Source organism: Sardina pilchardus, chromosome 20 (assembly GCF_963854185.1).
Source record: "Sardina pilchardus chromosome 20, fSarPil1.1, whole genome shotgun sequence".
Classification (NCBI taxonomy): Eukaryota; Metazoa; Chordata; class Actinopteri; order Clupeiformes; family Clupeidae; genus Sardina; species Sardina pilchardus.
In genome coordinates, this window is record NC_085013.1 from 28077734 (window position 1) to 28093085 (window position 15352).

Sequence of the window (15352 nt, forward strand, 5' to 3'; positions counted from 1 at the left end):
ACACACACACACACACACACACAATCCACACACAGTCATACACACATCCTCACAAGTCCCCCCACACACACACACATACACATACACACTCTCTAGCAGACAATACTCAATGTGTCAGTGATTGACATTATGCAACTTGAGGCGAGACTGCCTCAGGGTGCCAAGTGTTGTTTTTTTTTCTCTCTGTCCCCTCTACGGGTACAGTGCGGCGGGGTCATCTGATTGATTGTGTGTGTGTGCAGATATGCGTGAGTAGGTGTCTTCAGATGATGAAAGACAAGCTTGTGGCCTTGTGGCAGAAGCTTCCGGGCGTGTCTTCGGGGTGAGTGTGTCAGGAGGGTTTAACACGGGGCAGCGGAGAGTCCCTTGAAACTGAAATGAAAAGTAAACACGTTGTTGCCCATTACACAAACACTTCGTTATCTTATTGAGAAATCCCCCCATTCCATTTTGCTTTTCACTTTTCTCATTTTCTTTCTCTCCTTTTCCCCCAGTACTTTCGTTTTCCTCTTTCTGTCTCTGTCGTTGCCCTCCCTCACTCTCTCACTCTCTCTCTCTCTCTTGCCCCCTCCCCCATGTTATTCTCTACTAACTGGAAATGTGGGCCTATAGAATAAGGAGGATTTATTCCCATTGTGTCTACTGTCTAGGTTGGAATTAGGAACAGCGTATTAAATCAGTATACTGTATACTCGGCTGGCCAGATGGTGTGCAATGCTCCACCGTTTGAATCTGAGCAGCGTCATTAGAGGGCGATGACAGCCCCACACCGTGGAGATTATCCTGCTTGTGATGATGACCTTCAGTAAACAGCCAACTATGCACCCAAAAGCCCAAAAAGCCCAAATCTGATCTGACCTTCGCTCAGGAATCATGAATAAGACACAAACAGTCAGATGACCCACATATTATAAATGGCAACAGACCAATGTGTAAATGACCTTTTTCTCTCTCTCGCTCTCACCCTCTCTGCTGGTGTGTTTGTGTGTGTGTGTGTGTGTGTGTGTGTGTGTGTGTGTGTGTGAAAATAGAGAATGGGTGGTAAAGGACACTCCTCTGAAAGGTAGCGTCAGTTCAATAGAAAAGCCTCGAGGGTCAGCTCAGCTGTACCTCTCTTTGTGTGCTTGTGTGTGTATGCATGCATGTGTGTGTGTGTGTGTGTGTGAGAGAGAGAGAGAGGGAGAGGGAGGGTCTTCTCTGTATGCTCTATTTGGCATTAAATAGAGGGAACAGGACAGAGGTGCAAATTCCATACTTGGTGTGTGTGTGTGTGTGTGTGTGTGTGTGTGTGTGTGTGTTAAATGAAGCATTATAGTGTGTGTTATTACAGTGTCCTCTCATGTCTTACTCTAGCTTGGACTCTGAACTACTGGCAGCCATATTGGACACCTTGGAGGTGCACAGCTGACAGGGGTAGGCCTTACGTCTCTATAAAGTTCATGCCAGTGAAATCACTGAACAAAAATGCTCAACCTCTGAAGTCATCCATTTCTATTTTTATCTCACTGCGGCCCTAAAAATGCTGGGTAAACATATACAGCATATAAAAATATACCGGTAACTATATACTGTAAAACATATAAATAAGTGTGTTAGAGTTTAGACTTTCTCTCTTTTTTTTAGAATTATGTTTATTTACGTTTGTAGATTTAACAGAAATAACTTAAACCAGTACAAATATATCTCTACATTTACCTTAACAGAGTCCTAAAAGAGTCCTACTTGGTATTCACATTCTGTTACTCATGAAACACATGCATAATCACACACACTCACACACGTATACAAATGGGACTCACTGTCCCCCATACACAATAGCACATACACATACACCTGCTGGATGCTCTATCACACATAGAATGCCTCCACATTCACACACTTGCTCGTGCACAAACACACTCACATGCACACACGTACACATACCCAAACACAGTAACACTCCTGCATGCATACACTTACACATACCCAAACACACTAGCACACATGCATACATGTACACATACATGTACACAAACACACAAACTCACATGCATACGCTTACACATACCCAAACACACTAACACACACACATTGTTCTCCATAAGGTTCCCTTGTGTGGCCTTTGTATATCTTGACCAACTTTTGATTATAAAGATTTATATATCCTGCCATACTCACTGCTTTTTCTACTTAAAGGAGAAATCCAGCGATTTTTCACACAGATCTCCGTTTCTGGGTTCGTACCGACAGTAGCCTAATCGGTGACCTTGAGAAACGGAAATCTACATGTGTATGAAAGATCGCTGGAATTCTCCTTTGAATAGTATTTCATCAATCCTGTGTATCTTCCCAAGGCTTTAAAATTAAACGTTCTCTGTTTGCTCCCTCTATTTATTTTTGTTTTTTTTTAGAGCAACCATGCCGTACGCTAGTGATAAACTCTACAAGGAATATGTGCGGAGGAATATGGCTCGCTTCGCAACCGAGGTGAAAGTGAGAGAGATCCTACCTCACCTGCCCTGCATGACACAAAGCGACAGGGTGAGTCTGACTCATAATCACACTCATTCCCCGTGAACAAACACACTCAGTGTTGTGGTGAAATTATATGTTGTCATTGTATCTGCTCATTTTGCAACAGTAGACCTGACTATAGACTGAAAAAAGGAATAGGGCGCTGCGTGCAATTTTACTTTTTTTCAGGACTTGGCCTGCAAACCTCTTTCACCCACATAGTACCTGCAAACACACACTTAACACATACTGTACACCAGTTTTACATTGCACACACAGAGATTTCCATCCATTCATAAGTTCATCTATCCACTCTTTGTGTGTAAGCGTTTGCATAGGTCAATAGGTTAAGCAAGAGATTAGTAAAGGATCAGCTCATGGGGAACCCTCTACGCACTGCTCTGTGCTGTTCTGCGTTCTGAAGGAAACTGTGCTAAATCGCTGTGAGGCAAGCATCACACATCTGTCATTTCCTGTTGGCAGGAGGAAGTGGAGGCGAAGCGGGAAATGACGGGGAACTACAACGCCATTCAGCTGCTGATTGATAACCTGAAGCGGCGGGAGAACTGGCCTGATGAGTTCATCAGTGCTCTAGAGGCGTGTGAGCACCCTAAACTCGCCCAGGAGATGAGGGACGCTTACGAGGCCCTGAAACAACCCGGTAAGTAAACTCTCTAAACAATACACTCACTCACACACACACACACACACACAGAGAGAGAGAGAGAGAGAGAGAGAGAGAGAGCTACCATTATACAGTGCTGTATAAAAGTATTTGCCCACTTCCGGATTTGTTCTATTTTTACATTAGCCTACTGAAATGTTTCAGATCATCCAGCTAATATAAGACAAAGACAATTTGAGTAAACATTAAATGCAGCTTTTAAATGATAAATTCATGTATTGAAGGTAATGAGTTATTCGAAGCCTATATTACCCATGTGAAAATATATTGCCCCTAAACCTAATAACTGGTTGAGCCACCCTTAGCGGCAACAACAGCAATCAAATGTTTCAAACTATCGCATACATTGCTGCAGAGGAATTTTGGCCCACTCGTCTTTGTAAAAATGTTTTAATTTGGCGTGAACAACGGGAATGACTGCTAATATGTTGAATCTTCACTGGGTTTAACAGTCAAAACGTATGTTTTTCCATGAAATTTGTTCACAATATGAAACTGTAGACTACAAACTGTTGAATTATGCGAAAAACATTTTAACCTGGAAGTTTGTTTATTGTGGATTTTCTCAAAACAGCATTGTGCGCAAAGCGACTGATTTCACCTTGCAGGGTCACAAATGTGCAAAAAATAGAAGAAATCAGGAAGGAGACAAATAGTTTTTCACAGCACTGTATATCATTGTTATATGTGAATTGACCATGAAATGTTTTTTTTGTCACTGATTCCACAGAAGTGACGCCTCAGGCAGCTGGTGTCTCGGACAGCTCAGGAGCCGTAACCACGGCACACGTTCACCCTCCTCCTCCAGCAGTCAGTGAGCCGGCCCAGCCGCCGGTCCCCACACCCTCTCCTAGCGTGACCGCTGCTGAACCCGCCGCCGAGCCCACCGCTGAACCCACCGCTGAACCCGCCGCTGAACCCACCGCCGAGCCCACCGCTGAACCCGCCGCTCCTGCCCCAGTGTCCAGCCCCGAGGCTCTGGTCACCCCCGACGTCACCAGCGAGCCAGATCCATCGCCCGTCATGGTTGTAGAAGCAGCGCCGACTTTCGGAAGCATTCCACCCACTATCCCTGAGGTTCCAGAGGATCTCCCGACAGAGGAAGCCCAGACTCCTGACTCTGAGCTTGACATCCCTGACGGTCCCACGCACACGCACACGCACGCACACGCTCCTCCCGTGGAGCTCTCGGAGTCCAGCATGCCTCCGGATCTACAGCCCCCTGCCGAAGAGACGGCTCCGGAGTCCCCAGAGGAAGCGAGAGCTCCCGTTCAAGAGACGAGCGCCCCCGACAGCACAGTGCACCCGCTCCTGCAAGAACCACAGGAGACATCGGATCCCACCATGCAGGTAGGATGCGCACTGCGGCAAACACACCAACTCAAATGAGTGTGATGTCCCTGTAAACGCACACACACACACAATCACACACACACACACACACACATACACACACACACACACACACACACACACACACACACACACACACACACACACACACACACAATTCTTGAATATCCCCTTGGGGATCAATAAAGTATCTACAGTATCTATCTATCTCTCACACACACACACACACACACACACACACACACACACACACACACACACACACACTATAGTATACATCTCTGACACACATACCTCAACCAATTCCTAAACCAATCTCAATTGGTTCCAATTCTCCTCTCAGGTCAGCACAGAGCAGTGGCCGGCAGAAGTGACTGAAGTTGAGGAAGTCCAGCCTCCACCACCTGACATGCCCAACATCACGCCACCTGCCCCTGCCCCTGCCCCTGCCCCTGCCCCTGCCCCTGCCCCTGCCCCTTCCCCTGCTCCGGTCTCTGCCCCTGTGGTTGCCATGATACACCAGCCCCCTCCCTCACTATTACTGGACAGCAAGCCTGAGGTTCTTCAAAGTGTGGTCGAAGATTCACAGGCCTCAGAGACTCAACCTCCTGAGCCTTGCTCGTTTACGACGGATGATATGGAGTTGAGCACACCTGCTAGCGCCCAAGAGCCAGTGACTGTCAAAGAAAATGGCAGTCCTTCCCATCAGCCAAATGGCCTCTTAGATGACCAAGTCCCCTCTCCCCCTCACACCCCGACGTCCTTGTGTGCCACTTCCTCGAGTCCCCAGGAGCAAAGCACAGTGGTACATGTAGTCCATGTCTCTCAGGACCCGTCGATCCAGAATCAAGATGGGCAAGAGGACACAGCCATGGTTAACCACAGTGACACGCAAAGTGAGGCAAGTCTGACAGAGCCAACCGGTAACCACCATAATCTCACCCCGAGCACTGTGGGAAATGAAGTCCACTTGAGCCCAGTGAAAGAGGAGGCCTCGGCCACAGAGGATACCAGCTGCACAAAGACTGAGGTCATCCTCGAGGCGAGAGACAAGGAGGCGCAAGAAAAAGAGAACAATCACCAAGAGGACGGAGAGAGCAACGAAGAAGAACAAAGAGAAAATCCCTTAGCAGGCCTCTTGCCGGCCCTTCAAAATGTCCCTCTCATTCCAGCCGCTGCCGCCGTTGGGGTCTGTGCACTGGTCTTTGCTTGGAAACTCCGCAACTGAGGACGTCCAGCAATTGTGATGCGCCCAAACCTCAGGAATGCACCCCTCCCCTAATATATCCCTGTAATATTTTACCCGTTTGACTCGCAGAATATTTTGAAACAAATCCACAAACACCACCTTAATGGCCTTTAACAGAATTGCCCCTACTGTATCCCTAGTAATCCGTTATGGTGACAGTGCAAGCCAATGACTGTTTCTGCAAAGGGAAGAGGGACACTTTTGCACCTTTTGTACATTAACATCATACTCCGCAGCTCTCATACCACATGGTTAGTGCTCCACCAATCATAGCCGTTGTCTTTACTCTCCAGTCTTACATGCGTTCAATCTAGAGACCCCATGCACTCTCTTTAGGCCTTGTGATTGATTAACATTTCTTACATCTTACATCTTTTTGAAAAGATCTAAGCCATCTCATGAACTGACCTCCTTATTGAGGTGTGTGTGAGGGGGTGTGTGTGTCTTCCCAATGAAAGTCTTAGTGCAGAAGTTGAAAGAGTTGTCGCTGCTTTCGATATACATTGGGAATGTTATGGCGTTCTCTATGAAGACCATTTAAACCTGCTTCTCAGCCAAATAGTTTGGGGAAATGTTTTATCGTTTTAAATATATGTTATATATTTAATTGTATTTGTGTATACTATTTTAAAGAGCTTGGTGGAATTTCCAATTCTCAAATCTCATGTCTTAACTTGTAAAATATATCAAATATTCCACCCTTCCCAAGTACTTGAGTGCAATCATGGAGTAAATCTCAACTTTTCACAAAGTGTTCTTATGTATGTCAACTCCCAACAACGCCCTTCTGAGCCAGCATAGTTTGCAATGATTTCAATTGAGTGTAGCATGGTTAGAGGACCATCACTGTAATGTAGTTATCATGAATGGATATAGTCGATTCAGATTTCAGGTCTGGAAATGCTATATCTGAATGGAAACTCAGAGCTCAGCCATTTAGTGTTTCTTGTGTGTGTGTGTGTGTGTGTGTGTGTGTGTGTGTGTGTGTGTGAGAGAGAGAGAGAGAGAGAGAGAGAGAGAGAGAGAGAGAGAGAGAGAGAGAGAGAGAGTGCATCTGTCTGTGTTCTTTGTGCCGGTGTGAATGCTATCTGTATGGTCATTCCATCCCAGAATACAGATTTATCCCTGATTGTACATAAATATGTTGGGTATATAAGCACTTTTGATGATTTCGTAGTGACAACTTAATAATTGTGGTAGATCTAATCAGGTATGACATTTTAAGGTGATAATGTGGTATCACCATGAGTGTTTCCTCTATTTTTGTAACCAGACTCATAGCAAAATATAACCATCTACTTGATCTTAACCTCTAAAAGTGAAACAAACGTAAGCCTACCTACGTAGACGGTCATATGAAATTCTACTTTTCTCGTCCAATTGTTCTGAAATGCGCTGTGTGTTAGTATATTGCAGTAATCCAGGTGAATGAATGCATGCACATGGAAACCACAACCAACAAAATGTGAGCGACCACTGACTAGCCTACTGCAAATCGATGTCAACAATAAAAACTTGATCTTAATCACTGTTCATTTACTGTTTGTTTTCAAGTTTCTTTACTGTCTTGCTCAGTCGCTTTGGTGCATTTCTCAAAACAATTAGTCCAAACTGCTAGCCTGGAAATCATTCCCATGTATTAACCTTGTGTATAAACCACAGGACAGTGTTGTATGCAAGTTAATAAAACAAAACCACCTTAATACCATATTAATTGCCCTGGTGCATTAACCTCATAGCTGAAGAAATGTTGCAAAGTCAATATATGAACCTCGGCTAATTGTTGGGAAATTACGGTAATGAAAATGGCCCAACTTGAGGAGCAGCACCAAGCTTGCATTTGAAAATATTCCTGCACGCAATTGAACAAAACCACGACCAATGTTTATGTTGCTTTGATGTTGCAGCATTGTCGTCATCTGTTTAGCTCACCTCTGGCCTGAGATACACCGATGTGATTGGTTCAGCGCGGCTCCAAGGGCATGGGTAATGAGCATCATAAGATCTCTGGATTTCCAGGGTAGCAAACTGCAACACAACGGATTACCCAAAACAGCAGATATTGATTTTTCTCTATGAAAATGCATACGTTATGTCTCCAAAACAAGTACTTATGCCAATGAAACTGTCAGTGCAATCAGAATGACATTTTATTACACCATTGTTTATATTCCAATAGCTGTATCATGTTGTCAAAACTATAAAGTTGCACATTATTGTGTGTGGTCAATTGATTGCAAGAGACTAGTTTCAATGTTTTACTGTACTGCATTTTACACTGTAAAAGTGGATCCCACTTTTCCTCTTTTGTACAGTGGAAAAATGACACATCTACAGTAAAACAGGAGAAGCACAAACGTCCATGGGTTGAGCTGTGCACCACTGTTGGCCAGATTTACTGTATTGGCAAATCTTTCTATTCATCCTGAAGTTCCAGTCTCTCTGTCAGGCGACATAGTTTGAGAGATAGTGACAACTAGACTAGTTCAACAGTTTTTCATGTAATGACTAAGTGATGAAATGAGGCCTACTTGTCTTATGTTGTTCTTTTCAGCGTGGAACCACAGAAACTAGGATAGCAATTGAAAATGCAAAAAGGCATTTGTACACAATCAGTTGTTGTATGGACATTTGCTGCTCAAGATAAGAAGACTTTGCTTTTATGATGTGCACAACAATAAGCTAATATGGAGTTTGAACAAGCATTTTGAGAATTTCAGTGCTGATCTGAGAAAAGCACCAAAGCTACTGAGGAAAACTGTGTATGATCACTAAGTACTGTTTGTTTGATTCCTGTCCTCTAGAGTGCGCTGTGCACTCGCGTTCTCTGCTATCACGTGGTGCGCGTCTGGATAGGAGAGGAAGAGTTCTGCGTATCCAGCACAGGCTAAAGAAAAAGTGAAATCGCGAAAGGAAGTAAGGTGGAGAGCGTACATGCTGGTATTGATAACCTCAACAGGTAAGGCACGTTCAGGAATGCGTCCATTTCTAGGCCAGAGCAGGGCGAGACTTGTATTTTCAGCTATTTACCAACTAGGCTTCCTTCTTTCCTGTAACTACAGTTTGGTGATCTGCCGTCTCTGTATGGCTGACATTGGGACAGTAGTAGTCGTATCGCGCAACACCTATTCTGAATGAGAAATTGGTAGGCCTAAATGGATTTTTCAGAGCGCTGTAACTTGTCGTGGGGAGAGGCTACTGTTTGTTTCGACTGTCAGTTTATAAAAATGCCCTTCAGATTCCGTTTGTAAAATCTTTAATCCGAAACTGAAAGTAAGAAAAAGGACAGCATAGGCTACTCCATCACAACCCTTATTTCCAGTTCCCCTTAGGTCATGGCGTGGATGACAAATTAAAAGGTAAACGAATGCCTACTAAGTGTGAATGCGCATAGGCCTATGCAACACATCGTTTGACTATATTTCTGATGGCAGATCAATATGGAAGTATTACCTTTAGGCTACCTTAACTGGTTCCATGCTGAATAGTCCCACCCCGTAAAACAAATTGGCCTTTTTTCATCGTCACAAAAGTATTGAACTAGCTGTCATCTAGTTGTCATAGTCTGTGTATAAAATATACATATGTGACCTGACAGGAACGCAGGGTGTATAGAAAGATGTACAGTGGTGCAGCTCTGACTGAAGGGTGTGTTGCTGTATTGGTAATATTTCATTAACACAATGCTGTAAAAGCCTTTGTTTTCTTTGCACTGTTACAATGTCTGTCAAGTGAAAACTTTGAAACATATTCACTCTCATGCAATCGATCCCCTCCAGTGACAATTATGTGTAACTTTGTAGTGTTTAAATAGTTATGCCATAAAGACAACAGTGCTGCTCTTGCACATTGTTCATTAGAAAATACTTACAGAGTAAACTGTCATATGGACAACAAGACAAAGCAGTTTGACTGTCTTGACATAAACAATGGAGTAGGGACATGTCATTTGATAGCACTGACCAGTTTCATTGGTAATACTTGCTTTTGAGACATAGATTACAGTACCCTCCAGAATTATTGGCACCCTTGGTAAAAGTTGACTAAAAATAGGTATAAAAAATAATCTTTAAGTGATTTATTGTACTCCCACAATGAAAACAATGAGGAAAAATATACCCTGCAAGGCAAGCAAATTTATTCTGAGAAAAAGGAAAATCTCATAAAGAAATAAATATTTTTAACAAAAACAGCTTGCTCACAATTATTGGCACCCCTGAAACATATTATGTACAACATTTAACAGGAGCATTTTCCTATGTAAATGCAACGTTTTAAAGTAAATCAGAGTGTCTGTGAACTTTCAGAAGTAGTTCATGACGTTCTTTTTCACTATGGTATGAAAATGAAGTCCCTCAGAGGCTAAATCCTCTAGTCATTTTTCAACATTGGAGAGACAAGAGAATACACTAAATTGAAATAAAAAGAAATTGTGTTGACATTTGTAAGTAAGAGAATGTCTATGGAAACTAGGTATTTAGTTGAAAATGCCTATATTTCCAGTTAAAATGATGACTAAAAGGTTCTAATCATCTGGAAATGTGGCAAACATGCTTGGACAAAGACCCATGGCTAGTTTGCTCCCACGCACAGTATGGAGGATGGTATGATAGGCAAAAAAATCCATAAGAACCACTGTTGAGAGTTACAGACAAAGCTATCATCTTGGGGTCACCAAGTTCCCCCAAAAAATCTTCAAAAGTGACCTCACTGCTAATAGATTATTTAGACAGCATGTCAGGTTAAGCCAGTAGAGTCATTTAATGAACAATGTAAATGGCAGGAGTTACTGAATGGTACCATGACATGTCTGGGAGTGTGGTCCATTGTCAGATGAAAATAAAATTATGCTCTTTTGCTAAAAACATTTAAGGTGTCTTTGGCGTACATAGAAGAATGACTATACTAAAAAGAACCCCATGCCTAATCAGAATTATGGTGGAGGGGCTGTGCTATTGTGGGGCTGTTTTAATTCCCAAAGGCCTTGGGAACCTAATTAAGGTGCATGGCATCATTAACACCAAGAAAAACCTGAAAATTTTCGAAGGAAATCAAACAATCTCTGCCAAGGCCCTAAAAGTTGGTCATGATTGGATCATTCATCAGGTCAATGAACCAAAACAAATGCACAGATCAAAACAAATATGGTTTACTGAACACAAAATCAAGCTTCAGACATTGCCATAGCAGTCCCCTGATCTAAACTCCATAGAAAAACAGTGGGATGAGTCAACAAGAAGAATGCACAAGTGTGGACCTAGCAATCTGGACGATCTGGGGAGGTTTTGTAAAGATGAATGGTCTTAAATCCCTTACTTTGTATTCTCAATCTTTATGGGGTGTCAGAGAAGAATATTACATGCTGTTTTGTTGACAAAGGGAGGTTTAAGAAGGTATTACAAGTAGGGGTGCCAATAATTGTGAGTGACCTGTTTTTATTAAAAACATTTATTTCTTTATGAGATTTTCCTTTTTCTCAGAATAAATTTGCTTCCCTTGCAGGGTGTATTTTTCCTCATTGTTTTCATTGTGGGAGTACAATAAATCACCTAAAGATTATTTTTTAGACCTATTTTTAGTCAACTTTTACCAAGGGTGCCAATAATTCTGGAGGGTACTGTAAGTATTTTGAGCAAGATACATGCTTCTCCAGGTGATCCACTGTGTGGTGTGGTGCAGTTTGCACTAATTGTTTTGAGAAATCTGTTGTGTTCTGCAAAATGTCTGACCTTTTCTGGCAACAGACGCTATAGTAGCCTACTCAGGACAACTAAAATGACAGACCCAGAATACATGCAAGCCCATCTCTGAGGTTCATCATGGTTTGTGACCGAACAAATACATGTTTTATTATTATTGATATGTGGAAATGTTTCAGTTCATTCTATGGCTACTGAACTTAATTGTGTGTGTGTGTGTGTGTGTGTGTGTGTGCGTGTGCGCACACGCATGTGATTCTAATACGGTCTCATACACTTTCAGTAGATCATGGCATAATATATCTTCACTCTGTTTTCCCCTCTCTCTAACAGTTGAACAATGACTTTCGCCAGCGATAAACTCAAGAATGGCTTCATCCGTCGGAATAGGTCACGTATTACCAATGAGGTGAAGGCACTGGAAATACTGCTGCACTTGCCCTGTCTGACCACAACGGACACGGTATGCTTAATATGTCTTACACAAACATAGCAAGTTAGCAACATCTAAAACATAGAAAAAATGCATTAAAGGGTAATGACATTGCTAAAAATGCATAGCCTAGAAATAACCCTTGGCATTTGTTGCATGTCGAGTGTTGACCTCCTCTCCTGTGTTCACTTTTCCATCATTGGTCTTGCACACCTCTTTCCCTGATGTAGGAAGAAGTGCAAGCGGCATATGCAAGAATGGGGAACACGTATGCCATGTCACAGCTGCTGGATAACCTGACGCGGCGGGAGAACTGGGCCGAGGAGTTCATCAGTGCTCTGGAGGCGTGTGAGCACCCTACACTCGCCCAGGACATGAGCGAGGCTTACGAGGCCATGAAACTACCCAGTAAGTAGACTCTCTAAACAGTAAACACACACACATACACACACAATACATACGGGTATTAGGGGCGGTAGTGGTGTGGTTAAGGAGTTGGGCTTGCGTGTAGTAGCCTGAAAGTTGTTGTTTAAATTCCCGGCTTTCATCGTTGAGCAAGGCAGTGTAGTTCCTTATAAAGTTGACATATTTAAGTCACTTTGGACAAAAAGTGTCTGCTAAATGTAATGTAACATACAAATAAACACAGAGTAGGCCAATATGGTGTCATGCCGATTTTGAGTCTTAGTGCCCGCTCTTCAGTGTGTCTTATGTTTTCTCACTGTCTAATAACAGTTATGTTGTTATAGCGGGGCACATTTCAATCACAATTATTGTATGTGTCATCAGAAATAATGATATAGAACTTCTCTTTGTATGTTTTCTCAGAACTGAGGCAAAAACCTGTGGCGCCATCTGGTGGACCAACATCTGCACAAATCCTTTCCTCTTCAAGTATTGCTGCCCATCCACCAGTCAATCCATCAGCCCCCTCATTCCCACCCCAGCAGGCTGCCCAATATGCCCCCTTTCCCCCAGATTCCGCCCCCCTCCCCACACTATCTGAAAGGTCTGCACTCCCTCCCAGCAGGACCCCAGAGCCTCCACACCATCCTAAGGTGCCTCCTGAGTCTCTCTTCTACCTGAACACCAGTAACCAGCCAGCTTTCCATCCCAGTATGGCTGCCAGTACTGCATCCGCCCCTAGTTTGGTACCAGTGCCACCTGTAAACAACCCATCAGCTGCACCTGTGGCACAGGTCGTCCAGTCAGAAGGAGCCCATACTCAACGCCTTGTTGTTACACCTGAGCCTGACATCACAAATGCCCCCAGGAGTGGGGTGACTCCCGCAGAAATCTCCGAGCCCCCCAGCTTGCCACCAGATCCACAGGCCCCCTTTTACACGTACAGTCCAGTGAACCCCCAGTCGACCAAGTTCCCCATTCAGGAAAGCAGCTCCCCCAGCTGCAAAGTGAACCCACTCCAGCAAAGATCAGAACACACCTCAAATCCATCAGTGCACCAGGTACGCACATTTTTAAATATGCACAAGCAGCTTAAAAATGCAAATGTAAAACAGATGCAAACAAATGTAACACTTTAACTGCCACTCATGAGAGAAAATGTACACACTCACTCACACACACACATACACATCACATGCGTGTGCACACACAAAGTGACATACTTTCACACACAAAGTACATACACACACTCGCACTCACACACACACACATAACCTCTGTTGCATACTATAATTCACAGTAATTTTTTTTCTCAGGTCAGCAGCACACACCAGCATCCCACAGCATCATATGAAGACCGTGAGGTCCGACGTCCACCACATGGCACAAAGAACATCACCCCTCCTGCTCCCGCTCCGGTCTCTGCACCTGTGGTTGCCATGACACCCCGGCCATTTCCCACACCGGTTGAAAGTGATCTGGAGGACGAGTTCTTCAGCAAGCCTGGAGTTCTAAGTGTAGCAGACGAACCTTGTTCTCGTAGAACTCCAGACGAACGTATAGCAGCAGATCAGCCTTGTTCTCAGACCACCGACGACCTCGAAATAAGTGCAGCTGCACCTGTCTTGCAGTCAGATCAGGTACCTAATTTTACTGACGCTAACCACGGCCAAGGATCAGTTCATATCCATAACAGTGGTAGTCCCAGCTGCCAGTCAGATGGTCTTGTGGATGACCTCGTCCTCTCGGACCAAGGAACAGAGGCGCATGTAATCCACTTTTCTCAGGAGCCATCAATCCAGAATTATGACGGCCAGATTCCAAGCCGTTTGGTAAACAAAGTCTCCAGCCAAGAGAAGTCTGTGATGAACCAGCAGCTTAACGCAAACCAACATAGCCGCGCACAGAGCATTCTGGGAAATGGAGTTCATTTGAGATGTGGCACAAAGACTGAAGGCATTACTGAGAAAATGGGGAACGAATCACAAGGAGAAGAGAGCAGACATCAGGAGAAAGGAGCGCTGAGAAACGTCAGTGCAAGTCTCATATCACCCTTACAGAATGTTCCTCTCATTCCAGCAGCAGCTGTAGCTGTGGGGATCAGTGTAATTATCGCTGTTTGGAAACTCTACAAATGAATGGCACTTGTGATGCAGCTGGCCTCATGGAACCCCATCCAGTCCTTATGACAATCGTATTTAATCACTTGGATTGAGAGAGTATTTCTTCAGCAAATCCACACCACCTTGATGTTGCTCATCCATGTCCTTCTGAGAGCCCCTGAAATTTGTCAACAAGCTTTCATATTCAATGTTAAACATCTCAAGTGAATGGGGACGTGTACGTAAAATAAAATTCATCATTGTAGCATCAGCATCAGATAAAACAAGACTATAATAGGCGCCACCTATTGGAGTTGCATCATACAAATCATCTATGATGAGACCTACACTTTTATTTGAGAATGTCAGATTGTATATTTTACATCTATGCCACCTTTCAATTGTTTTCTTATTTTTCTTGTGCAAATATCTATTATTTCTTAAAGTGTACATTTAGGGTAGAATGAAAGGAAACGTGTGATGCCTGTATCTGCAACAACTAGGCCGTCACAATAAGAGTGACAGGTTTATTAGGACAGATTGTTACAGGAAAAAAACGATGCATCGACAATCAGAAAAGCAAAAATCAAATATTGGCAAAAGTGCAAGGCTGTGCGTTTGACGCTTTTAATAATTAGGTAGGTGTGGGTGTCTTGTCTGGGGGGGTGGTTATGTATTTGAAATAAGGACCGGGAGAAAAACCTTCCTCTGATTTCAATCACCTCAGTTCAATCATGTCAACATGACATGACAGTAAATGATAAATAGATAAATGTAGGCCACACATAACTCTGAATGAACATTAAAGTCACAATGAACACTGAGTAATTATCTCTACTACGGAAAGTGGAACGACAGCTGTCACATTGTTCTAATCAGCATGTTGCTGATTCAATTTTGTCACTCACCAGCCTTAAATCACCGGCACGTCGC

General features: G+C 43.5%; 1 protein-coding gene across 1 annotated transcript; it reads left to right on the top strand.

The window, feature by feature from the left end:
• Window positions 1-249: 249 nt before the first annotated feature.
• On the top strand, window positions 250-14684 carry mavs (mitochondrial antiviral signaling protein). Its single transcript, XM_062522191.1, has 10 exons — window positions 250-322; window positions 1354-1413; window positions 2391-2520; window positions 2977-3154; window positions 3909-4528; window positions 4875-5756; window positions 11820-11942; window positions 12143-12320; window positions 12741-13378; window positions 13634-14684. The coding sequence occupies exons 3-10, from the start codon at window positions 2398-2400 to the stop codon at window positions 14453-14455; spliced, it is 3564 nt and encodes a 1187-aa protein (XP_062378175.1). The 5' UTR covers window positions 250-322; window positions 1354-1413; window positions 2391-2397; the 3' UTR covers window positions 14456-14684.
• The last annotated feature ends 668 nt before the right edge of the window (window positions 14685-15352 follow it).

Bases quoted from the DNA above. Each gene is read 5' to 3' on its own strand.
- mavs (XM_062522191.1), top strand. From the start codon at position 2,398: ATGCCGTACGCTAGTGATAAACTCTACAAGGAATATGTGCGGAGGAAT. The intron at 2,521-2,976 runs GTGAGTCTGACT...TCCTGTTGGCAG, and splicing joins GCATGACACAAAGCGACAGG to GAGGAAGTGGAGGCGAAGCG. The intron at 3,155-3,908 runs GTAAGTAAACTC...CTGATTCCACAG, and splicing joins CGAGGCCCTGAAACAACCCG to AAGTGACGCCTCAGGCAGCT.